The sequence below is a fragment of the Dendropsophus ebraccatus genome, chromosome 2, assembly GCF_027789765.1.
Source record: "Dendropsophus ebraccatus isolate aDenEbr1 chromosome 2, aDenEbr1.pat, whole genome shotgun sequence".
NCBI lineage: Eukaryota > Metazoa > Chordata > Amphibia > Anura > Hylidae > Dendropsophus > Dendropsophus ebraccatus.
Window position 1 is genome coordinate 19,258,193 of NC_091455.1, and position 27,121 is coordinate 19,285,313.

At 46.0% G+C, this 27,121-nt stretch overlaps 1 protein-coding gene across 1 annotated transcript in view; it reads right to left on the reverse strand.

Moving 5' to 3' along the window:
* Positions 1–27,121, reverse strand: part of NSMCE2 (NSE2 (MMS21) homolog, SMC5-SMC6 complex SUMO ligase) — a 173,696-nt gene that overhangs the window by 103,992 nt on the left and 42,583 nt on the right. Inside the window, exon 3 of the mRNA XM_069957108.1 lies at positions 17,328–17,434. Coding sequence (XP_069813209.1) covers positions 17,328–17,434 — 107 coding nt within the window. The remainder of the gene's footprint in view (positions 1–17,327; positions 17,435–27,121) is intronic.

The window sequence follows — 27,121 nt, forward strand, 5'->3', positions numbered from 1 at the left end:
CTCACGGACAGGAAGGCTCACGGGCCTTCTTATTACCATCTACAATCGCCGGCCCTCATTTATCACGCTAGAAAAATACTTTATGACAAGTGGAGAAATGAAAACACATGGTGGGGAAGAGGGTCAGGCTGAGAAGTGTACAGTCAGGCCTCTACCTCCTGGCTCTCATTGTACTCGTACTATCAAAGAGATAAAATTCATGGGGAGGGACGGACGCATCTGTGTCAGACAATGCTCATAACCATGGGAGCTTTCAGAAGTGTATCCGTGTCCTTTTTTTTTGTCCTCGGCGTATTAATGCTGTGCGCTTTTTACAGAGGACGACACCGCAACCGCGAACAACTGTGCTCGACTGTACTGGTGGCTTACACGAATAGCTGTCTGTACCTTAGATGAGATGGGTCTTCCAGAGTGGAAACTCCAGCAGAGGGACCCCCCATGCCCCATATAATTCATGTCCCAAAAAGTTTTGCATTGCCCCCCGCCGGCCCGCCCCTTCTAATGATTATCAATGCAGTGGGCTAGCGCTCCTAGCAACCTATTGGGCAGAGCATTTCACAACAAACAGCACAGGAACGGCGCCCCGTGGCCACTGGGGAGCTATAAGCATTTTCCCCTTTAATGCACGGGGGACCAGTGAACATGTCATCAGGAAAACTGTAACTCCAGCTTCTTTACCTTCCAGCGATCGGACCAACATACCCTGTGGCAGCAGCACCACATGTCAGCCATTCCATGTCCGAGGAAGACGCTATTACAGAGGGGCTCACTGTCCTGGCACAGAGAGAATATTTCTTCTATGTAACATTCATAGTAAAGTAGACATTCCTGTGATTATATAATGAGAAAAAATAGCAGCCATAGAGCAAACAGTCATAGAGCGACCAGGCTAAACTCAATTTAGAGTCGCATTTCACTTCTTAGAAAAAGTAGCACAAATGCAAACCAATAAAAAGTAATAGGGAACAGCAAGTAACAGAACACATGGAGGACATTGCCACAGAAACAAGCGAGATCCCAAACGTACAGAGAGCTGATTCACACATTCCCCTAATGCCACTTCCCTGGAAATGGGAAAATTATCTGTAATAAGCAGCGATTCACATTCAGAGAGAGCACTAGTGAGGGAATATCAAAAATACCGTCAGTCTCACAACTGTTTTAGTCACATTAAGTTTTTTATGTTGAGAATTTTCAGCACTGAATAAAGTCTACAGGGTCCTGGTTTTTATTATGGAGATCTGGCTTAGGGTCCATTTACACAGAAAGATTATCTGACAGATTATCTGCCAAAGATTTGAAGCCAAAGCCAGGAACAGACTATAAACAGAGATCAGGTCATAAAGGAAAGACTGAGATTTCTCATCTTTTCAAATCCATTCCTGGCTTTGGCTTCAAATCTTTGGCAGGTAATCTGTCAGATATTCTTTCTGTGTAAATGGACCCTACCGCCCAATCACTATAGTAAACGAGATCGGTCCCCGGTGTTCTCTTCACTCCTGCCCGCTGTCCGCAGCCTCCCGTGCAACTTCAGAGCTTATTTCTGAAGTGACAGGCCACACAGTCAATCACTGCCCACGGCCGTCCTGTCCTGGCCGGTGATTGGCTAAGCAGCCTCTCACTTCAGAGTCTGGCTCTGCAGTTGCCCGGTTGCCTATGATTTTAAGTCAGGAAATATTCGCTGGTTGATTGCGTGGTGTAATAGCTCCCGTTAAAAGGCAACGATCAGCCGAAAGCACGATGTAATTATGTCAACCAGATAGGAAGTTAAACCTTTGCAGATATAGAGGCCTATGGATCAATCACGCTCCTAGAGGGAAATGTTCATCCTACTGTTATGTGTCTTAGGTGGCATTCACATGATCCGTGATTACAGGATGTGATCCTGATTCAGGATGATGCCGGGAGCTCCGAAACATGTTTGTTTAAATGTTTGTGTGGCTGTATCAGTACAGTAGCGCGAAGAATGAAACTGTTTCGGAGTTCCCGACATTATGCACCATGATGATGCAAGGAGCTCCAAAACAGTTTAAATCTTTGCGATACTGTACTGATTCCATGCACGGACCATAACCACACAACCATAACGTGAGGATGCCCCCTAACTCCAGTGACCCCAAGACATTATATAATATGGACGACCTTTCACCAATATATATAATGTAATGAAGCTGGTCTAGTAAACAGACAATGGTCGCAGTTCTGGCTTCAGAAATCCCCCGATGTTCAGCAGGTAATATTGCAGATCATCCACATAACGCAATGACCGATCGATCATTGTTAAAGGGATTATCCAGCGCTACAAAAACATGGTCACTTTCTTCCAGAGACAGCACCACTTTTGTCTCTAGTTCAGGTGCGGTTTGCAATTAAGCTCCATTCATTTTAATGGAACGGAGTATCAAAACTCTACCCAAACTGGAGACAAGAGTGGTGCTGTCTCTGGAAGGAAGTGGCCATGTTTTTGTAATGCTGGATAACCTCAAGATCTCATATGTGGACCCCCCTTGTCTAGGACATCCACTTGCCCTCAAATGCACTAATACAAAGATTTTATACTGCAGTCTTAGAAGGAATCGTGCATAAGGAGATGTGTTTGCTGACATAAACATGGCAGGCGGGAGGAGTTATGTAGAGAATTCACCTAAATGCCTGGAATCGTGCACATGCGAGTGCATTCCCACCCTTCCTGATGTTTACATGGCACGACTTTCCCTGCAGATCTGTGTCTTGCGGAGAGGAAGCCTTCCTTGGAAGTTCAAAGAATGTGGCTTCTGAACCCTTTTGTATGGAAATAAGGCGTGTAAATAAAGTTGTAAGTCTTCCCATGGAGCCAGAAATAAACCCTGGCCGGAGCTGTTGATGTCCTGAGTGACCTATGTGTTTGCCCCCACTGGGCTGTGACGATAACACAAGAAAGGTCCGCGCTGCTATGATCGCCCCGAAGAGGAAGCAAACGTTTCCTGCTTCCCTGCCAGGGAGGCTATGAGAAAGTTTTCCCGTTTTGACTTTACACCGAGCGTTCTTGACATTCGGACCTGATTGCCGGCGCTGGAGGAAAATGTTGATCCGAGCGCCACAGATTTCCTGAAATGAAGTCGATGCGGTGACTATTCATGTGACAGCTGCGCAGCCCATATGACACATTAGCGTTAGTTCATTTATACCCAACATCTGAATCTGCATGAAACATGATGACTTGGTTCACGGAGAGGACAGAGTGTCCAGGCTCCAGCTCTAAACTGAAAGCTAATGTTCTACTTCTATGGACCAGTATAGCGATAGGGGAGGAGGAGAAAATGGCTTTATTATAGAAAGAAGGTCCATTCCACCCCCTGACACACCGAGTCGGTACTGCACATAACCCACATTCTGATCCAATTGAGGTCATGTGCATTACCGACCTGGTGTGGTCATCTTCATGGAGACCCAAACTTCAAATGGGTTGCACGCCACACCGGGTCCCGACTTTGTGGCAAACCACAAGGACCCCCAACGATCATGAGAATGGAGGTGGTTAGAGTGGCAGGATGCATGCTCCGTCACTTCTCCATTCATTCTATATGGGACCTCCCAGCTCTACAAGGCTCAGAAGTCAAAAACAGGTAATGGAGCCATGGCCGAGCGTACACACTACCGCTCAATTCAAAGGACAACTGACCTCTAATGATTGGCGGGGATCTCAACCTCTAACCGATCAGTTAGGCTGCTTCACACGTTCAGCATTTTTCCTGGTCCGGGATTGTGGTCTGCTAACTCCCTCTGTGATCTGTGGAAAACAGTCCGTTTTGTCATCCGTTTTACATCCGTGTCAGTTTTTGTCACAGAAAGCATTTTAAATTGCATTGATTACATCACATCCGTGTTTTTCACGGACGAACACGGATATCTCATCCGTGTACATCTGTGAAAAACGTGGATCTCTTTGATTTCTACGGGGAATCCTTTCCGTGCATCCGTTTTGAGAAATGACATGTCCTATTTTTTAGCGGCACGGATCTGTGAAATCACGGAACGTCTGAATGGCCCAATAGAAAGCAATGAGCTGTAAAATTGTCCGTGAGCACGGACAACTTTACGGAACGTGTGAATGCAGCCTTAGTTTTCCCATATCTTGGGGACAGGGGATAACTTTTAGTTACTTTCTGGGAATTTATATTCAGCCAACTGGGTGTTACCAATTGGGGGCATGTCTAAACCAGGGATGGGGAACCTTCGGCCCTCCAGCTGTTGCAAAACTACAATTCCCATCATGCCTGGACAGCCAAAGCAAAGCTTTGGCTGTCCAGGCATGATGGGAATTGTAGTTTTGCAACAGCTGGTGGGCGGAACATACCTCATTCCTGGTCAGCTCTGTGTAGGGATACGTCTCCAAATGGTAACACCCAGTTGGCTATTTTGCCATTCATTTCTAGTGAGAATAATAGGAACGTCACATTGCAGAGCCATAAAATAGGTGATCCAGAAATGATGTCTCTAAAAATGGGTCAGCAGAGACCATAAGTCCACCTTAAATGATATGGCTGATCGGTGCACATACTTTAATATGATCAAGAGTATTGATTAAGATTGGAAGCACACACGGTGGAGGTGGTGTCTACTTAGAGGGGCATTTTAGGGGAATTTCTCTTATCAGCTTCGAAACAGATCAAGAGAACCTATCAGGAAAGACAACATTTTCAGACCGTATCCTTAATACTTCCCCCACAGCGAAAGATGAGAAGGTCAGATTATTCATAGGCATAATGTATATATCACACCACATCCTCACTGGGCGCTCAGGGTACGAGATAAACTTAACAGACAAACGGACGATTTGGATACACAACATTGCTGGTTTATGGGTCGTAGTTCATACATTGCCCCTATATGATACATACAATGAATTCACTATTAATATATGTCATCTATTTGACCCCATTAATCTTTCAGAGAATATAAATCTCCCAGCATGCCCTGACAGCCATCTTTCTTGGTGCTGAATTATTATTGCTAAATCCAGGCGCACTTGGCCGCCTTCATGGTCTCATAAGATAACACCATGTGGCCACGCTCACAAGGGTCACGACGTGTGAACATTTATTATCATGTCCAAACCCTCCATGTGATGGACACGGAGCTGTTATCACTCGTCACCAGTACTTTATGGGCCACACGAAGGGAGATATCGTGTCAGTGATGCAACGCCATGCTGATAGTGCTGCCTGCGTGACGGCCTTAAAGGGAAGTTCAATCCAAGTTCTCAACAGAAACCTTAGATGACATTTACCATGGATTTACTGAACTGAATGGTTATGGTGAACCTTTACCTCCAAAGGACTAAAATGTGAGCAAACCTAAAGCTTTGCTAAACCCAGTCCACTAAGTGGCTGGTGTAAAAAGATATGAACATAAACAAACTATGCACGGATACCTCATAAATTGGTGTTTTCCATAAATATACAACGGCTGAGATCTGTTCCTGTCTCAGGTGAGCCCGGTCTGGCTTAGGGCCCTATTACACGGAACGATAATTGTCCGAATCGGCCCTATCCGAACGATTATCGTTCCGTGTAAAAAACACAACAATCAGCCGAGGACAACGATCATTGACTGATCGTTGATAAAGGTTTGGACCTATAATTGTCGGGCACCGATCGTCGTCTGACTACATGCATACTGCATACATTACCTATCCATGGTCCGAGACTGCCACGGGACCCGGGGAGAAGCGGACCGCAAGAGGAGCCCTGCAGCATGGATAGGTAATGTATGCAGTTTAAGCAAGGGCTGCAAGGTCATTGGTAACGATGACCATGGAGCCCTTGTTAAACGATTATCCGCCCGTGTAATAGGCCCAGTAAAGGAGCGCCGATCTAGCAGATCGGCGCTCATTTACAGTTATTATCGGGCCCACATCAGCCCGTGTAATAGGACCCTTACAGTCAACAGAGATCGTTGGGAAGCTGGAGACAGCCGAGCGATGTGATTTCACGCAGTTTGTGTAAACTCCTACAGCTTTTCATGGGAGTTGTATAAGGGGTATAGAATCACAAGCTACATGAGTTCTGTAACTAGTTGCAATACACAAACTATATAAAATAGCTGTCTATAGGTTTTTTTTTCCGTTTCCTAACCAACTCCAGATTTTGTGGTGTCCTTGTCCTCTGAGCCTTCCCAAGGTTGGACCTGATGCTATCAGACATTTCCCAGATGGGAATACCCCTTTAAGACAGTGGATGTTTAGAATAAATCTGTCGAGGGCAGTGGAATTCAGAGAAATGGGGCAACACAAGAAAAGTCTTGGAGTGAGAGGTTTGGATTATGGAGGATGTTAGGGCCCAATTACACAGTCAGTATCTGCCAAATCAGGCTGATTCGGGTAGATATAGCTTTCTTTAATAAAGACAATGATCAGCCGAAGAGCCGAGCAAGTTTAACAATCCCGACGGGTGATGACAGGGTACAGTAAAATAATAAAGGTTATACTTACCTGTCCACGCTACGCAGTGTCTTCCTGGCTATACCCCAGGCCTCCTGGCCTGTAACTTCAGAGCTGTCTTTAGAATTGCCAGGGGTGGCTGCAGGGAGCAGGGTAGAGCCAGGAATACACTGGGGAGCGTGGACAGGTAAGTATAATCTTTATTATTTTACACTTTCATCATCAAAGACTGAGCAGACATTGCTAACGATACGTATACCGCTCTTGCTGAATGGTCAGAGAGCCATATAATAAGCTCTAGCAGATCAGCGCTCACTTACACAGTGCATTGGGCCATGTAATACGGCCCTTAGTCTTAAAGCAGGGTTGGGTAGGGAGTTAGAGAGAAATGTAGGTGAAGTAGCTAGGAGAGCTTTGTGGATGAGAGTGATGAGTGTATATTGGTTCCTATAGAGAATGGGCATCCAGTGTAGTAACTAGCACAGGGGGGAGCAGTGGGGTAGCGGCTGTACAGGATGAGCCTGGTTGCTGCATGCAGGATAGATTAGACAGGGCAGGGTTTTGGGAAGGGAAGACTGAGGAGCAATGAGTTTGGAGAATATATGGGAGCACCTCTATGTCATAGCCTACTTCTATCCCATTTGTAGCAGCCAAAAACAGCAGGAATTGTAACATTTACACCTGATGATTGTTGAATATGAATATATATTAATAATGGGCAGGGTCACTAGAAAAAAAACTTTGATATGGATAGAGGTATATCAAAGGTTTTAGTTTGAGGGGGAAATTTATGAACACTGCGCCACAGGCATACGCCAGGGAGAAGGTGCAGATCCTGATGGGCGGGCGTGGGGCGTCAAGGCGGAGAGGAGGCGTGACCTCCTTCCACACCAGATTTACCATGATTTAAGCCTGGTCACAGGCTTAAATCATTAAATCATTGCTGAAATCTAACACACGCATATATATATATATATATATATATATATATATATATATATATTTTTTATTAATTTTTTTCCAACCAGGAAAATATAAAATATTAACTTATTGTAATCCGCCACCAACACATTTTGGACAGCTATATTGTCCCTATTCATCACTAAAAAAAATGGTCACATCAGTGATCCCCAACATGTGGCTCTCGAATTGAATATATATATATATATATATATATATATATATATATTTATTAAACTGGATGTACTGATTTTCTGATGTGCAAGCGGCAATGTCTGTGTGAATGTATATACAGCAAAAAAAAAAAAAAAAAGTAATAAAGCAAGGGTCCTACACTAGAAGCAACAACTATAACTTCTAATCCAAGGACGCTCGTGATGGCTGATCCCACATGGCGCTGTCTGGTTCACACTACTAGTGCACACACTCGTGATAGACAATGACAGTAATGCTTTTCCTGTAACCAAATCGCCTGTTAGTAACCTGTGAGGAATGCACTTACTGGCCTGCGGGCCCTTTCCCGTAACACAGCTCACCCCACATTTATTGGTCTAAAATGACGGATTTCATTGAGGTATTTCTCTAGATTCAACCAGAGTGATTAAAGTCCTGCCTGACATACCCTGGACGGTGTATTAGGAAGGCTCCCGTATCACTGACTCAGTGACTGATGGGGCCTTTAATAGGTCCATGTGTTCTGTAGGTGTAATAAAGTGTAATGGAGACTATCTGATAAATCTGATTATGTGAGTGTAACACATCCCGCAAACTAATATGGAAGCGGCAGAGGTCTAGCAAGGAAGGTTTTGGCGCATGTGTCAGTTATTACACACTGTGCAGATTCTTACTATTAGGCGCACATGCATGGAATATTCTTGAGCAATTATTTTGAGCAATTTTTTTCCTCAAGTGGCTTATAAAACTACACTAGGGTTGGAGAGGAGGACTGCTGCGCAATGTTTGGCACAAAGACTGAAAATTCGCACAAGATAATCTACCAACAAATGTAGATGATAGAAGATGACGCAAAATGGGAAAGAGACACAGATGGTGTAAAATGGGAAAGATTAACGCAAAAGGCCTTTATTAATCCAGCACGGTTTACTACAACCTGTGCAAAAACTCATTACCTTAAGGTTCTGTTTACACTAATAAAGTGCTGTACAGAGACCCCTGTAACAGAGGAGGCTACAGAGACCCCTGTAACAGAGGAGGATACTGAGACCCCTGTAATAGAGGAGGCTACAGAGACCCCTGTAATAGAGGAGGCTACAGAGACCCCTGTAACAGAGGAGGCTACAGAGACCCCTGTAACAGAGGAGGCTACAGAGACCCCTGTAACAGAGGAGGCTACAGAGACCCCTGTAATAGAGGAGGATACTGAGACCCCTGTAATAGAGGAGGATACTGAGACCCCTGTAATAGAGGCGGGTACAGAGACCCCTGTAACAGAGGAGGCTACAGAGACCCCTGTAACAGAGGAGGCTACAGAGACCCCTGTAACAGAGGAGGATACTGAGACCCCTGTAATAGAGGAGGCTACAGAGACCCCTGTAATAGAGGAGGCTACAGAGACCCCTGTAATAGAGGCGGCTACAGGGACCCTGTAATAGAGGCGGCTACAGAGACCCCTGTAATAGAGGAGGCTACAGAGACCCCTGTAATAGAGGAGGCTACAGAGACCCCTGTAATAGAGGAGGCTACAGAGACCCCTGTAATAGAGGCGGCTACAGGGACCCTGTAATAGAGGCGGCTACAGAGACCCCTGTAATAGAGGCGGCTACAGAGACCCCTGTAATAGAGGAGGCTACAGAGACCCCTGTAATAGAGGAGGCTACAGAGACCCCTGTAATAGAGGAGGCTACAGAAACCCCTGTAATAGAGGAGGCTACAGAGACCCCTGTAATAGAGGAGGCTACAGAGACCCCTGTAATAGAGGAGGCTACAGAGACCCCTGTAATAGAGGCGGCTACAGAGACCCCTGTAATAGAGGAGGCTACAGAGACCCCTGTAATAGAGGCGGCTACAGAGACCCCTGTAATAGAGGAGGCTACAGAGACCCTGTAATAAAGGAGGCTACAGAGACCCCTGTAATAGAGGAGGCTACAGAGACCCCTGTAATAGAGGCGGCTACAGAGACCCCTGTAATAGAGGAGGCTACAGAGACCCTGTAATAGAAGAGGCTATAGAGACCCTGTAATAGAGGAGGTTACAGAGACCCCTGTAATAGAGGAGGCTACAGAGACCCCTGTAATAGAGGAGGCTGCAGAGACCCCTGTAATAGAGGAGGCTGCAGAGACCCCTGTAATAGAGGCGGCTACAGAGACCCCTGTAATAGAGGAGGCTACAGAGACCCTGTAATAGAGGCGGCTACAGAGACCCCTGTAATAGAGGAGGCTACAGAGACCCTGTAATAGAAGAGGCTATAGAGACCCTGTAATAGAGGAGGTTACAGAGACCCTGTAATAGAGGCGGCTACAGAGACCCTGTAATAGAGGAGGCTACAGAGACCCCTGTAATAGAGGCGGCTACAGAGACCCTGTAATAGAGGCGGCTACAGAGACCCCTGTAATAGAGGCAGGTATAGAGACCCTGTAATAGAGGAGGTTACAGAGACCCTGTAATAGAGGAGGTTACAGAGACCCTGTAATAGAGGAGGCTACAGAGACCCCTGTAATAGAGGTGGGTACAGAGACCCCTGTAATAGAGGAGGCTACAGAGACCCCTGTAATAGAGGAGGCTACAGAGACCCCTGTAATAGAGGCGGGTACAGAGACCCCTGTAATAGAGGCAGGTATAGAGACCCTGTAATAGAGGAGGTTACAGAGACCGTGTAATAGAGGCGGCTACAGAGACCCCTGTAATAGAGGCGGCTACAGAGACCCCTGTAATAGAGGCGGGTACAGAGACCCCTGTAATAGAGGCAGGTATAGAGACCCTGTAATAGAGGCGGCTACAGAGACCCTGTAATAGAGGCGGCTACAGAGACCCTGTAATAGAGGCAGGTATAGAGACCCTGTAATAGAGGCAGGTATACAGACCCTGTAATAGAGGAGGGTACAGAGACCCCTGTAATAGAGGCAGGTATAGAGACCCTGTAATAGAGGCAGCTACAGAGACCCTGTAATAGAGGCGGCTACAGAGACCCCTGTAATAGAGGCGGGTACACAGACCCTGTAATAGAGGCGGCTACAGAGACCCTGTAATAGAGGCAGGTATAGAGACCCTGTAATAGAGGAGGCTACAGAGACCCCTGTAATAGAGCCAAGCAGTGTGACTATAACAGCGAGTGACAGGCACAGCTCTGATACAAATAGCAGACATTACATTTGGCTGGAGCCTCAGCTGCCTGACCTTACACCATATGGAGACACGTGCAGCTGTAATAGGCGACATGGGTGTGTAAGAAGAGAAGCAGACATAGGTGGCAGGCGGATGGCCATCGTCACTTACATGTGATGATACAGGACGCATAGGAATTCAAGGCATGACTCTTCGCAGCCAGAGAACTATTCAGATTTCACAATAGCCAATAACAGCATACAGCCCCTTTAAATTCCTAAACTAGCCGGAGCGGGGTCACATTAGGCGTCTGACCATATCTTAGGATTCCTCTTTATAGATCGACTATCGCAAAACCTTCTATTTGGAATAAAGTCGTCCATTGATATTTAGTTTGCTGACCAACCCTGGCTTGTTGCTGCCCCTATCCCCTTCCCACCACAGCTCCCTCCAGGCTACACCATTGGCTGGTAGGATAGCCCTCCAGAGCTGAACTCTTTGCAGCAGCTGATATATGAGTGAAAAAGTTCCCACGAGGCGGGAGTGTCTACAACAAAAGTGGGTGAAGTCGTCTCCTGAATGTCACTGTGACCTGTATTTTTGAATGCCAGAGATGACACTAAACATCAGGATCGACCGGATTCCTTCGAGTGCCGTTGATTTACAGCACACATCTGCACGCTTGCTGACGGCACCGGTTCTCATCATTGCCTGCCTATGCATAGGGCATTCTCTTACAAACCGAGAGGTGAAGGTGGAGTGTGTAATAATCCTGGGTGGGTTTTACGCAATACTGAACAATGACGGGTATTGTGAGCTACTCAGATGTCACGAGACACAGGTGTGATGTAGCCTGGGACGTAAGAGCTGACACTCTAAAGCAGCGGTTACAACCAGTTCCCATCATGCCTGGATAGTTAACGAGACTCTGTCAGTAGGTTATGGTGTCCTATCTGTTTCAATAGTTTTTATTAACAGGAGTTTTCAATTTTTACACAAAACAACGGTTGTAGAAGTAGCAGTTGGCAACCAATGTAGTGGCTATTCACCACATTAATGGGGGAAGAGGGTCTGGGGATAAGGAAAAAGAGAGCGGTGGGGGGTGGGGGGGGGAGGCGGGAGGCGGGAAAGGAAAAAAAAAAAAAAGGGAGGGGAGGGGAGAGAGGAAGGCGAGGGAAAGAGCAGGTAAAGAAGGGGAGGAAGGGGAAGGAGAGGGAAGGGAAGAAGGACGGTACGGGAAAGGAGTGGGGGGGGGGAGGGGAGGGGGGGAAGAAGGTGAGAAAAACAAGAGGAGCATATACGGGGGGGAACAAAGCAGGAAGGTGGGCAACACAGATTCGCCTAAGTCGAAGTAGTAAATGTAATCAATCCGTATAATTGTAGTAAGATATATAGCAATATAACAATGTTACAGTAGCATAGGAACATCCATAGTAACACATAACTGGTAGCAATGAAGTAACTTAAAATGTAAAAAGGGAGCAATAAGGTAGAAGTATAGTTGTTATAGAGCATGCAGAATGAATAGGACCAATTCGTGACAACCTCTTAAGTAGTAGCGTCCAACAATGTCTATCAAACGTGAGAGGTCGGAGGGCGAAGCACGAAGGGGTCCGCCTGAAGTAGACATAACTGCTAACTCAAACATGGCTGACAGACGAACACGGAGGGAGAGACACAAGACTAACAGGGGGTGACAAGGATAGACATACAGAGATGCGGACAGAATAACCCGCTAAGGGCATGGGCCAACAAGGAGTGACCCATGCTGTGGGCTAGGTGAGGGGCACATAGTCCAGTTTGAAGTAGCTGAAGAGAAGAAAGAGTGCGCTACTGGCCAGGACCATTACATAGCACAGAAGTCGGTATCTTCTCACAGATTCTCGCAATGGAAGCTCGCTCAAACAGAAATGGAGCTTGTAGAAGGCGGAGAGGACGGAGATCGCCGTGGTTGAGGGTTGTTCATTAAAGGACAGGGGAGATCCCAACATTGCAGCTGTTGTATTCTCTCCTCAGGGTCCCGAATCACTACACAGTCCGAGCCTTTAAAAGCCACCACGCCTGAGGAGCCCCTCCAACGATACGGGATTCCGTGTGCTTGTAATACAGCGGTTACAGGAGCAAACGACTTACGGAAGCGTAGGGTAGCCGCAGACAAATCCGGGAAGACGGCAATTTTCGAATAGTGAGCTGACACCGATGTACGCTGGCGGACAGCTGCTATGAACGCAGATTTGACATGGAAGTGACGGACACGCACCAATGTGTCTCTCGGTGTGTCTGAAGGCAGGTGAATCGGCCGCGGCAGGCAGCGTGCCCAATCTATGGCTATATCATTCGGGTGGCAGTCAGGTAGCGTAGCCTTAATGAATTCACAAGTATATTTAGCCAGGTCAGCAGATGGTATAGAGTCAGGTATTCCCCGAAGCTTCAGATTGTGGGCACGGGACCTATCATCCACTGTGGTCAGCGTCGCACGTAATTGAGTCACCTCCTCACTAAGTTGCCAGTGAGAGTCAACGAGGTCATTGAATACTTTCACCATGTCGACAATCTTTTCTTCCACTGCCACTATGCGTTTTTCCGCTGTTAAAACTGAATCACGGAGAGCCGCGATGGTATAGTCCAGTCTCATTTGAATAGAATCCCGGAATGCAAACATCATCTCTCTAAGCAGAGTGGTGGTCAGCTGAGTGTCTGGGATGTTAAGGCTATCAAAGGGGTCTTTCTGAGATAGCCGCGTAGTTGTAGTTGATGACGGAATAAACGTCGGGGCACAAGCACTCAGGCCCTGCGATGCGTTGACTGAGGAAGGAATCAGGCTCTGCCGTTCGTGCGATCTCTGAGGGGATGAGGGAGACCGGGGCAGTACAGGAGAGACGGATGATTGATGCCTTTCATCCGCGCCCGACGAGGGTCCGGGGGAGGCGATATGTGCCTGCTGTCTGCTCCGGTCTTTACCTGTTCGCGGCGGGAGAGCAGTGCGGGCTGCAGAAGGTCCTTTCAGAGTCCCCGATGCGGCAGCAGGTAACGGAGCGGTCTGCCACCCCACTCCACCGTCAGCATGTAAGCATGAGGAGGGAAGAGCTGCCGAAGCAACTGCGCCATGTTGTTGTGCTCGCGCCGAGGGGAGAGAAGCTTCCATCCTCCTTCTTGCCGCAGCCGTCGCTCTCCTGGACGTTTGCTTCATCCCCGTTAGTAGTAAACAAGATAGGGGACCTCCGAATCCAAAAATGAAGAAAATCCGTGAAGTAGAACTGCCGTAGGAAGTAGTTAGAGCAGGAGCTCAGCCAGCGTGCGTCCGCTCTCCTCAGCAGCCAAACCACGCCCCCCCTATGGTGTCCTATCTCAGGGTAGAATAAACTAGTGACAGAGAAGCTGAGCAGAATGATGTATCACTTACATTGTTCTGTGCAGCTGATCCAGAGATCTCCTCCCGAATAACATGGACAATAAGTAATCCTCTCCATTATGTGCATGAGCTCAGCAGTCCTGGATATTCATTAAGGGTGCGTTCACACCTACAGGATCTGCAGCAGATTTGATGTTGTGTTCAGTTATTTAAATGAAATCTGCTGCAGAAAATCAGCTGCAGATCCTGTAGGTGTGAACGCACCATAAAAGCAGAAAACTCTGCCCACCAGCTGCTGATTGGCAGTTATCTATCCATGCTGTGTATAGGCAGTCACCTGTCAATCAGCAGCTGGGGGTGGGGCAAGAATCTTATTCTCCTGCATATTAAGAGAACGGCTGAACAGAATAACTTAATCTGTTCAGCATTTCTGTCACTAGTTTATCCTACCCTTATTTAAGGCAGCATAGTCCTAGTGACAGATTCCCTTTAAAGGGTGTTCAGGCATGATGAGAACTGTAGTTTTCCAACATTTTGAGGGCCGTAGGTTGTCTACCCCTTCCCTGAAGCAGTATTAACCAACCTATGGCTCTCTAGCTGTTCCAAAACTACAACTCCCATCATGCACTGAAAGATGAAGGCTATCAGTGCATTAGGGAGTTTGTAGTTTTGCAACAGCTGGAGAGCCACAGGTTGGAAAACACAGCTATAAAAGTATAAGAGAAATGAAAGGTGTCTGGAAAAATATTCTTTGAAGACCACAAATGTAAACCTGATTGATACTAGTAAAGGAAAACTTCTGTCTGATGTGGTTGCTGCTGGCACAGACAGGACAAACTGATGACCTAAATGGCTTTGACTTATCAGTATTCGACCCCCTAGGACCCATGATGATTAGCACAATGAAGAAGTCCCTGCTCCATTGCTACTCTATTGTATATAAAGGTACAGTGCCATACATATAAGTGTGGAAGTGCCTGGTACTGTTAGGGTGTTATTAAACGGGCCTATGGGGGCCCGATAATAATTGTAAACGAGTGCCGCTCTGCTAGATCAGCGCTTGTTTACTGGGCCTATTACACGGCCCAAAAATTGTTTAACAAGGGCTGCATGAACATTGTTACCGATGTCCTTGCATCCCTTGCTTAAACTCTATACATTACCTATCCATGCTGCAGGGCTTCCTCTTGCACTCTGCTTATCACTGGGTCCCACGCAATGCAGCCCCAGAGCGGCCTGTCTCAGCTGACAGGTTGCGGCAGTCCCGGCCAGTGATTGGCTCAGCGGCCTGTCAGCTCAGACAGGCCGCTATGGAGCTGCAGTGCGGGGGACACGGTGAGAAGTAGAGTACAAGAGGAGCCCTGCATCATGGATAGGTAATGTATAGAGTTTGGAAATCGTCAGCCGCCGTCCGAGCATTGCATTACACGCAGCGATGCGCGGTCGGTGCCCGACAATTATAGGTCCAAAATTTTTTTTAACAATCAGCCGGCGATTTTCGGCCAGATAGGGCTGATTCGGCCGATTACCATTCCGTGTAATAGGGCCCTTATTTATGTTTTTAAAAGGAATTGAGATGCAATGACAGCAAAGTCTGCTATTGCAAATAAGCAGCTGTGCAATAAATGGCCCCTTAATTGTGCTGACTGCTGGGGATCCTGGAGGTCGGACCTCATTGAAACATTGATGGCCTATCCAAAGGTAAATTCCTGACTCATGAGAAGGGGGTGGGCAGCCTGAAGAGGGATGTGGCATTCAGTCAAAGTCTAATAATCCACAAAAAACCCTTAAAATTGCAAGGTTAGAAAGTCACATTCTTGTCTGCTGGTTGTTTGCTGCCAGATGTGACACGCTGCTTTTCCTAAGCCAGAATGTTATGTTCCTGCAGTAAACTCTGCTATTTCTGCTTTAATCCTCTCTCCTGCCCAGTCCAATGGCAGGCGTGGAGGGGCACAGGGTGTACACTGGGTGGCACAGAAGCCTGGACAGTTATACAATGCCTACCGACACCGGCAGAAAATCTTTTTCCTTCAAATTAACTGGCGTCAGAAAGTTTTATAGAATTTACTTCTATTAAAAAAATTCCAGTCTTCCAGTACTTATCAGCTGCTGTATGCCTGCAGGAAGTGGTGTATTCCCTCCAGTCTGAGACAGTGCTCTCTGCTGCCACCTCTGTCTATGTCAGGAACTGTCTAGAGGAGGAGATGTTTTCTATGGGGAGTTGCTGCTGCTCTAGACAGTTCCTGACATGGACAGAGGTGGCAGCACTATGTCAGACAGGAAAGAAGGCACCACTTCCTGCAGGACATACAGCAGCTAATAAGTACTGGAAGACTACGGCCGCACTTTACACTGTTTGCTATGGGTAATTGGTATGTGGGTAAACCTGAATGCGTCCGCATCCCAATTAAAAAGAAATGAAGTTCATCCGGCCAGTACTGCAGTAACTTCACTGACACTGCAGTGTTACAGAATGGCCGGTGTCATACTTAGTGTGAATCCAGCCTAAAGGGGCATTTGTATGTCATAAGGGGGATGTCCAAGATTAGAAAAACATGGCTTTTATCAAAAATAGCATAACACCTGTTCAAAGGTTGTTTGTGGTACTACAGCTTAAGGCTGGGTTCACACTACGTATATTTCAGTCAGTATATTTCAGTCAGTATTGCAACCAAAACCAGGAGTGGATTGAAAACACAGAAAGGATCTGTTCACACAATGTTGAAATTGAGTGGATGGCCGTCATTTAATGGCAAATATTTGCTGTTATTTTAGAACAACGGCCGTTATATTGAAATAATGACCGTTATTTACTGTTATATGGCGGCCATCCACTCAATTTCACCATTGTGTGAACAGATCCTTTCAGTGTTTTTAATCCACTCCTGGTTTTGGTTGCAATATGAGGAACACAATACTGACTGAAATATATGTAGTGTGAACCCAGCCTAAATGGGTAGCTCAGCAAAAAAAAAAAATTATTTCAAATCAAATGTTGCCAGAAAGTTATAGAGATTTGTATTTACTTTTATTAAAAAATCTCCAGTCTTCCAGTACTTATCAGCTGCTGTATGTCCTGCAGGAAGTGGTGTATTCTTTCCAGTCTGACACAGTGCTCTTTGCTGCCACCTCTGTCCATGTCAGGAACGGATTACGCAGCAACTACTGAACTGAATAGAAGCACCACTATCACTACACAGTAGACGCAACAGGGCTCCCAGAACCGATCGCTGTGTATGGGTGCCCCTTTAATGCAATACAGTACATCATAAAGGGAATAAGAGAATAAGCGACCCTCTCCCCCATCCTCACCTTACGGATGGTTTCCTCCACTGCATCTATATACTGCTTCATATCTCTGTTCATTATGGCATATTCCAGCATGGCAGACTCCATGTCGTCTACATCTGAGACCTGACCTGGGAAGACATAGAAGGATTTCCAGGTTATTTATGAGATGGTTCCCAACCTCATTCCAGGGAGATCAATACAGATTGGTGAAAACAGTGCAGACTAGATCAGGTTTATCAGACGGTGTATGCAGAATTATGAAGTCATCACATCACATAGCTGTGGATAGGAGCCCATTTTCCTGGGATTTGTTCTCACTCTGGAGCCAAACATCCCTGATACTTTATAGTAGGAGGGGGAGGGGAGGGGGGTGTCCAACTTCGGCCCTCCAGCTGGTGCAAAACTACAATTCCCATCATGCCTGGACAGCTAAAGCTTTGGCTGTCCAGGCATGATGGGAATAGTAGATTTGCAATAGCTGGAGGTCCTGTGTTTGATACCTGAGCTTAAAGTCACTGCCGTTTAAGTCTTTTTGCAGAAATCAATAGTACAGGCGATTTTAAGAAACTTTGTAATTGGGTTTAATAGCCGAAAAATGCATTTTTATAATGAAAAAGCAGTTTGAAGTTCTTTCCTCTGTCTTCATGGTTCTCTATGGAGAGGGGAGGGGTGGAGGGAGATGAGCCTCCAAAACAGGACAACAAAAAGTTAATTTAAAGCTACATCACAAGGCTATCTCCTCTGAAGTCAGCACTGACCTCTCTGACCTCTGAATACTGGCTTTCATACAGGTACCGCTGTGTAATCCTTTGTTCTTTGCTCTCTGTTGGCGATTAATCTCCCTCCTCCCCGACTGATGTAAAAGAGTCTAGATTTTCCCAGGGGGGACCTGGGAAAAAGCTTTTTGAATGCAGATAATGGCATATTTGCCTAATAAACCCATTAAAAAAGTTTCTTAAAATCGCCTCAACTATTGATTTGTGAAAAAAAAACCAAAAAAAAACAAGTGACTTTTTAACCCCTAGACGACTGGTACGTCCTGGAAGTCTGTGCCCAGACGACCCTGGGCGTACCGGTACGTCCTGAGCTATGAAGCGCACTCCGGAGCGGAGCATTCTTCAAAGGAGGTGGGGGGCCGGCTGCAATGAGCATTAACGCCTTAAACGCCGCGGCGTTTAAGTGTAAGTGACAGGGGGAGTACCCTGTCACTTACCGATCGGGACCCCCGCAGTGTGACTATGGCATATCAATGATCAGTGTATGAAATGAAAGTAATGTATGTATAAGTCCCCCAAAGGGACTTCAAATGTGTAAAAAAAAAAAAAAGTTAAAATCATTAACACTCTACCCCAAAGCCCCATCCCCAATAAAAGTTTAAATCCCCCCCTTCCCATTATATAAATAAAACATTTAAAAATAAATAAACATATAATATACCGTAGCGTGCGTAATTGTCCGATCTATTAAAATATAACAAGCGTCATTGCGAACGGTAAACAGAGTACACGAAAAGAGGGAAAAAAGTGCACGGATTACCGATTTTATGTTACAATATAAATTTTTTTTATAAAAAGTGATCAAAACGTCCGATCTTCACAAATATGGTATTAATAAAAACTAGAGATCATGGCGGAAAAAATGACACCCCATACAGCCCCGTAGGTGAAAAAATAAAACCGTTATAAGCGTCACAATAGGCCCATTTTATTAATAATTAATTGCCAAAAAAAGGATTTCATTAGAAATATATATATATATATATATATATATATATATATATAACATTAGAGAATCTGTGTAACCTGCATATGGTTGTGTTCGGACTGACCTATAGAATAATAGTATCATGTCGCTGTTACCATATAGTGCATTACGTAGACACAGGAACCCCCCAAACGTTGCCATATTGCATTCTTTTTTACGATTTCACCTATTTATATCTTCATAAATAATATATTTGGGATTCCATCATACATGTTATGGTAAAATGAAAGACGCCATTACAAAGTACAACTATTCCTGTAACAAACAAGCACTTACATGGCCTGTAGATAAAAAACTGAGAGTGCTGGAGCTCTTAGAAGGGGAGGAGGGAAAAAACGAAAGTGCAAAGATCAAAATTTGCGCGGCCCACTGGGTCATTTTGGGCCTGGTCCTCAAAGGGTTAATAGTATTAGTAGTGCCACAAGTCAGAGGTGGGATATTTGTGCGACCCTGGCCTGGCACTACTGGTTTATGAGACCCTTACACTTGTAATGATAAAACGTGTCTGCTTTCTTTTTATCTATTTGAATGGATTTAATCTCCTTGCCCTATACTGTAGTCTTCCCCAGCTGCTGGAAAATGACATCTGCCAGGCATGCTGGGAATTGTAGTTTTGCAACAGCTGATGAGGGCGTATGGGGCATCACTGCTGAAAAGTCTGCGATAAACTAATGGCTATGACTGTGGATTGTGGAAACACAGCGCCCCTGCTGGACACTATGTAAACACATGACATCAGCTTGGAGCAAACTACTAGATGTGACAAAAACTTCTTTCAGGGTTTCAGACTGCACTACAAAGGAGAAGGTTTTTGCATCTTCATATAAAAACCACATGTAAAGATGGATAGGAAGGAAACAGGGATGTGCACACAGCATAAAGGTTTTTCACATTGCGCTTTGTATGTTCACTCTTTGCTGCAGTCTTGTACATGGATTAAAGGGGTTATCCAGCACTACAAAAACATGGCCACTTTCCCCTACTGTTGTCTCCAGTTTGGGTGGGTTTTTGAAACTCAGTTCCATTGAAGTAAATGGAGCTTTATTGCAAACCACAGCTGACCTGGAGACAACAGTAGGGGGAAAAGTGGCCATGTTTTTGTAGCGCTGGATAACCCCTTTAAGGAGTCTATGGAGCCAATTCCCATCCTGGATTTCGGATATGTTTTCTGAAAGTATCTGTAATACGTCCTGCAGTAACAGTTCACACATTGCATGTATATTCCGTGCACAATATATAGCAGAATACATACACAATGACACAACCTGAAGCAGCTGCAGCCACATGGCATGTTCTTTTTTGCTGCAAAAAAATCTGCATCTTGTTTCACAAGGTAACTATAGTGCATCCCATGATCCCTGCTAGGGTGCATTACACGATCATAGACATACATGAGCCCTCCCTACTAAGGGGCTGTACACGATTATAGATACGGTATACATGATCCCTACTAGGGGGCTGTACACGATCATAGATATACATGAGCTCTACTAGGGGGCTGTACACGATCATAGACATACATGATCCCTGCTAGGGGGCTGTACACGATCATAGATATACATGAGCTCTACTAGGGGGCTGTACACGATCATAGACATACGTGAGCCCTACTAGGGGGCTGTACACGATCATAGATATACATGATCCCTGCTAGGGGGCTGTACACGATCATAGACATACATGAGCCCTACTAGGGTGCTGTACACGATCATAGATATACATGAGCCCTACTAGGGGGCTGTACACGATCATAGACATACGTGAGCCCTACTAGGGGGCTGTACACGATCATAGATATACATGATCCCTGCTAGGGGGCTGTACACGATCATAGATATACATGAGCCCTACTAGGGTGCTGTACACGATCATAGATATACATGATCCCTGCTAGGGGGCTGTACACGATCATAGATATACATGATCCCTGCTAGGGGGCTGTACACGATCATAGATATACATGAGCCCTACTAGGGTGCTGTACACGATCATAGATATACATGATCCCTGCTAGGGGGCTGTACACGATCATAGATATACATGAGCTCTACTAGGGGGCTGTACACGATCATAGACATACGTGAGCCCTACTAGGGGGCTGTACACGATCATAGATATACATGATCCCTGCTAGGGGGCTGTACACGATCATAGATATACATGAGCCCTACTAGGGTGCTGTACACGATCTTATATATACATGATCCCTATTAGGGGGCTGTACACATTCATAGATATACATGAGCCCTACTAGGGGGCTGTACACAATCTTATATATACATGATCCCTATTAGGGGGCTGTACACATTCATAGATATACATGAGCCCTACTGGGGTGCTTTGAAGGATCAGAGATATACATGATCCCTACTAGAGTGCTGTATAGAATAAGAGATATAAATGATCCCTACTAGGGTTCTCTAAAGGATCAGATATGACCCCATACCAGGGTGTTGTGTCGCACCAGATATACCCAAGCCCTATTAGGGTGCTGTATAGGATGAGACAACTATAAATGATCCCTAATAAAGCATTAGATCTATCCATGTATAGCATTAGATATGAGCCCTACTAGGGTGCTGTATAGCATTAGATATGAGCCCTACTAGGGTGCTGTATAGCATTAGATATGAGCCCTACTAGGGTGCTGTATAGGATTACATCTGAGTCCTACTAGGGTGCTGTATAGCATTAGATATGAGCCCTACTAGGGTGCTGTATAGGATCACATCTGAGTCCTACTAGGGTGCTGTATAGCACTAGATATGAGCCCTACTAGGGTGCTGTATAGCATTAGATATGAGCCCTACTAGGGTGCTGTATAGGATCACATCTGAGCCCTACTAGGGTGCTGTATAGCACTAGATATGAGCCCTACTAGGGTGCTGTATAGGATCACATCTGAGTCCAACTAGGGTGCTGTATAGCACTAGATATGAGCCCTACTAGGGTGCTGACTATAGTAAAGCTTGCTTGTTGCTCACTTGAACAGCCCAGGTCATTGTTTATAGTCCCCTCTACCTGTAAGAAAACAAATAGCAGTCATTGCGTGCCAGGTAAGACTGCTGGCACCCGGCCTCTCCTACCCCAGCCCGTCTACATTGTGTGCCCTCATCCAATCTGTATTGTATATTCTGTCACTCATATTTCCTGTAAATGGATTGCAGCTTTTGTGAATGAAATCCAATCCCTTCGCTCGCAGCATCTGAATTGTAGGTGTTTTCCAAGTTCCTTTAAAAGCTGCAAGTTCTGCAACGCCAGCCGTTTTCTCCTATCTTGGGCAAGACCATGGGCTCGCTCGCATTCGGACACTTCCTTCATTTTCATCAGGGTTACCATCGCCTAACAATGAGGCAATGGTGTTTATGATGTGACTCACTGCCCCGAATCAGCACAACAGGACGGTAAGAACACATATAAAAAGGAGCTCGGTGGCCACTTGTGAAACGCAGTGTTATCAGGGAGTAAACAGTAAAGTGAATCACCGGGGACCTACAGCGGGGTGGACTGAGGACACGGGGATCAAGAAGTCACAAACCGGAGGCACAGGCCTCTACTTCTGCACTGGGAAAGTTACAGGGGTATAAATAAATCTATCCCAGGATATGGGCTAAGGGTCCTATTCTATAGGTTAATGGGGACCCGATCAATAATGTAAACGAGCACCGATCTGCTAGATCAGCGCTCGTCTACTGGGCCTATTACACGGCCTGATAATCCTTTGGCGAGGGCTGCAGGGACATAGTTACCAATGTCCTTGCAGCCCTTGTTTAAACACCATACTTTATCTACACATGTTGCAGGGCTTCTCCCACGCTCCTTCTTCCTCCCAGTCCCGCACGCAGCAGCAGCTTCGGTGCAGCCTGTCTGAGCTGACAGACCGCTCAGCCAATCACTGGAGGCGGCGGTCCTGGCCAGTGATTGGCTAAGCGGTCTGTCAGCTAAGACAGGCTGCACCGAAGCTGCTGCTGCGCGCGGGACCGGGAGGAAGAAGGAGCGTGGGAGAAGACCTGCAACATGTTTATATAATGTATGGTGGTCACCGCCGCGCATCGCTATCCCAAGCAGCGATCTGTGGTCGGTGACCGATGATTTTAGGTTTGAACCTAAATAAACGATCATCAGCTGATTGTTGTCTCTATTCCACGTATAGGCTGAGAGCGTTTCCCTACAAGCTTTAACCCTACTGAAACTTCAGCAATTCTCACCGATCAGAAACGTAATTTGCCAGTGAAGTGGATGAGGTTTTAAGTGGATTGACTTTAAGGGGTTAAATGTACACCATCTAAATGTAGATGACACCGCTCTCCTTTTACCTGTGCAAACACAGCTCTGAATACTCACTTTTCTAAACCGAGCACTTGACTTTTGTCCGCCTGCTAAGCTACCGCCGAAAACACGGGGCGGCGGGCAGAGGCTGCTTTTGTTTGGCCAGTCTCAGCAGGAACGACTGTCAATCAATCGTTGCATGGGGCTGAGCCGCAGAACAGGAGAAGCGAGGAAGGTCAGCGAGAGGAGGCTGGATAAACCTAAAGTACACAGTCAGACAATGGGAGAGGAAAGAAAGGTGCAAATTACAGGTACTTCCCTGTGTGTAACACTGACAGCTTTATGGAAGGGCTGCTAGGAGAGGGCCACTTAAAGGGGAAGATTTCCTGACACTGGCTCTTTCATATGCCGGTCCTAAACTGCAGTCTGCTGGTAAAGGATGTGACACATACGTCCGTCTCATCGTTAGCTTTCTTCCAGAACAGCACCACTCTTGTCCTCAGTTTGGGTGAGGGGTTTGCGGATCAGTTCTATTAAAGTGAATGGAGCTAAATTGTAATACCACACACAACCAGGGGTGGTGCTGTTTTTGCAAGAAAGTAGCCGTGCTTTTCTAATCCATCTATCTTATCAGAGGCACAGAATACTGCTCTCCCATCCAATCTTTGGCTGCCCAGGCATGATGGGAATTGTAGTTTTGCAACAGCTGGAGGGCTACAGGTTCTTTAGAGGAAAACTAGGAGATTTAGCAGAAAAAAACCTTCCATGGATCTATGTGCATTGTGTTATGGGCTGAAATGTGCGGGTCCTTACACTGCTGAGGCCCCAGACAGACAAGACCACTGGCAGTACAGCCATTTCGTGAGGACATGGTTCAGTCTGCATGCATCAGCTACAGCCTTGGAGCTCTGCCTTAAAGGAGTTAAAAGGGGACTCCAGCAAAAAGTTTTCTCTTTCAAATAAACTGCTGTCAGAAAGTTATACAGGTTTGTAAATAACCTCTTTTGAAAAATCCCCAGTCTAAGTTCCAATACTTATCAGCTGTTGTATGTCCTGCAGGAAGCGGTATATTCTTTCCAGTCTGATACAATGCTCTCTGCTGCCACCTCTGTCCATGTCGGGAACTGTCCAGAACAGGAGAGGTTTTCTATGGGGATTTTCCACTACTCTGGACAGTTCCTGATATGGACAGAGGTGGCAGCAGAGAGCACTGTGTCAGACTGGAAAGAATACACCACTTACTGCTGGACATACAGCAGCTGATAAGTACTAGAAGACAAATCTGTATAACTTTCTGACACCAGCTGATTTGAAAGAAGAAATGATTCTTAAGTACCCCTTTAAATTATAGGATAGGAAATAAACGCCACATTGCAGGGCTCCTAGGGGATCCCCAGAAAGTCTGATATGAGTGAGATGACAAGTCATTCATTCTTTAAAGGGGTTATCCAGCGCTACAAAAACATGGCCACTTTCTTCCAGAGACAGCACTACTTGTCTCCAGTAGGGATGGTCTGAACAGAGTTCGGTTCGGGTTCGTCCGAACCCGAACTCTCGGTAATGATTCCCACTGTCTGCCTGCTCCGTGCAGCGGGCGGATCCAGCGGGAGGACCGCCTGGAAAACTGGGAGACAGCCATAGCCATAGTCTGTATCCCAGTTTTCCAGGCGGTCCTCCCACTGGATCCACCCGCTGCACGGAGCGGGCAGACAGCGGGAATCTGATGCCGAGCGTTCGGGTTCATACGAACCCGAACCTCGGAGGGTTCGGACCATCCCTGGTCTCCAGCTTGGATGGGGCTTTGCTGCTCAGTTCCATTTAAGTGAATAGAGCTTAATTGCAAACCTCACCTGAACTGGAGACGAGAGTGGTGCTGTCTCTGAAAGAAAGTGGCCATGTTTTTGTAGCACTGGATAACCCCTTTAAGGGTGCCTTCACACGTATCGTATTGCTGCGTATTTAACGCTGCATTTTTATCGCTTTGTGTTTGGTGCGATTTTTACATGCAAGTTTTGATTTTCACATGATTTTCATGTGAAAAATCAAAACTCGCATGTAAAAATCGCACCAAAAATGCAGCGATAAAAACGCAGAGATACGGTACGTGTGAAGCTACCCTTAGGAAGGTGCCCCAGGTAGCCCAGTGCTGTACTTTCCTCAGCAGCTCTGTAGAGAATGAACAAAGGGTTGGGGTTGGAGATCATAGGAAAACCTAGGCCCTTACTGCTGCCACTCAATGGAAGTACCTATAAAAAGAAAAAAAACTATACATTTATTTTAATGAAGTTATAATACAAAGTAATTTTTTTTGGAGTGTCCAGAGTACCCCTTTAAATTTCACTGGAAAAAGATAAAGCTACTCTATGTGAGAAGCCCAGGAGATGGGGCGCCCCCCAGTGTGAGCAGATGAATGCGCCCCTTACCAGTCACTCTCTGAGCGCAGACTGAGCACATACAGAAGAGATTGGAGCAGCGGAGAGATGTTTATAGCAGGACCCCGGCGGCCACGTGCGTAGCATTCCTTCCTGATGAGTCCTCCCATGATTGAGGCAAAAAAAAACCCTAGAAAGAAACACATCTCTCCACACGCAAACCCACATTTCCTTGACACTTCCTGCCCTGTTATAGAGGCAGACAAAAGAAGAGCGGAATTGTCAACCCTGCAATTATATACGGAGGGAGGGGAGCGCGGGTAATCATGGCCAGGGGGCAGGAAGGCGGACCTGGGACATCCTACACCAACCGCTGCCACTTAACCTGTTACAAAACTACAACTCCCTGGGCCTGCTGGGAGTTGTTGTTTTGCATTACCTGGTTGAAAACGACTACTCTACACCTTACTAAAAAGGTTATATAGCACCAACATACTCCGGAGCGCTTCACAATCATAGGAAGCGTAAATGTATATACTATTTATGCCATATAGATCTGATATAACAAGAGGCTGGCCACAAGAGCTTACAATCTTAAAGATGAAATACATGGTAGGTACATACAATCCATTGATTCTTACATAGTACACTGAAATGCTTCTGTATTGCAGTGAATTAAACCTGTCAGGGTTAGGGCCTTATTAGGGTGGGTTCACACAACGGAATCCGCACAGAGAAGTTCTGGCAGATTTTGTCACTCGTACCCGCTCATGGTGGCGCACATCTCAGCCCATCCCCTTCAGCGGACGGCAGAATCGGCCCGGCCATAGAGTGGTGTCTATGGAGTCGGCGGAGATGCAAGCATCTGCAAGCGCGTATGAGCGACGGAATCCGCCGGAACTTCTCGGCGAGGATTCCGTAGAGTGAACCCACCCTTATGGTGGTTTTACACTGAACGATTTATCGTTCAAATTTGCACGATAACGATCGAATTCGAACGATAATCGAATGTGTAAACGCAACGAACGATCAAGCGATGAGCGAGAAATCGTTCATTTTGATCTTTCAACATGTTCTCAAATCGTCGTTGATCGTTCGCAAAAAATTCGCAGATCGTTCCGTGTAAACACTCTTTCAACGATTTCACCTGTGTGTGATAGGCTTAAGCGATCGCAAAACGATTGCATGACAATTTTTCTGTACGATGTATCGTTCCGTCTAAACGCTGATCGTTATAAAAACAACATCGTTCATTCAAAATCGTTAATCGTGCGAATTATCGCTCCGTGTAAAACCACCATTACACAGATAGCTGTCAAATCAGGCCTTGTAATAATGACAACGATCAGCTGAAGAAACAATCAACGGCTGATCATTGTCTCTTATGCTGCGTTTACATGGAACGATCAT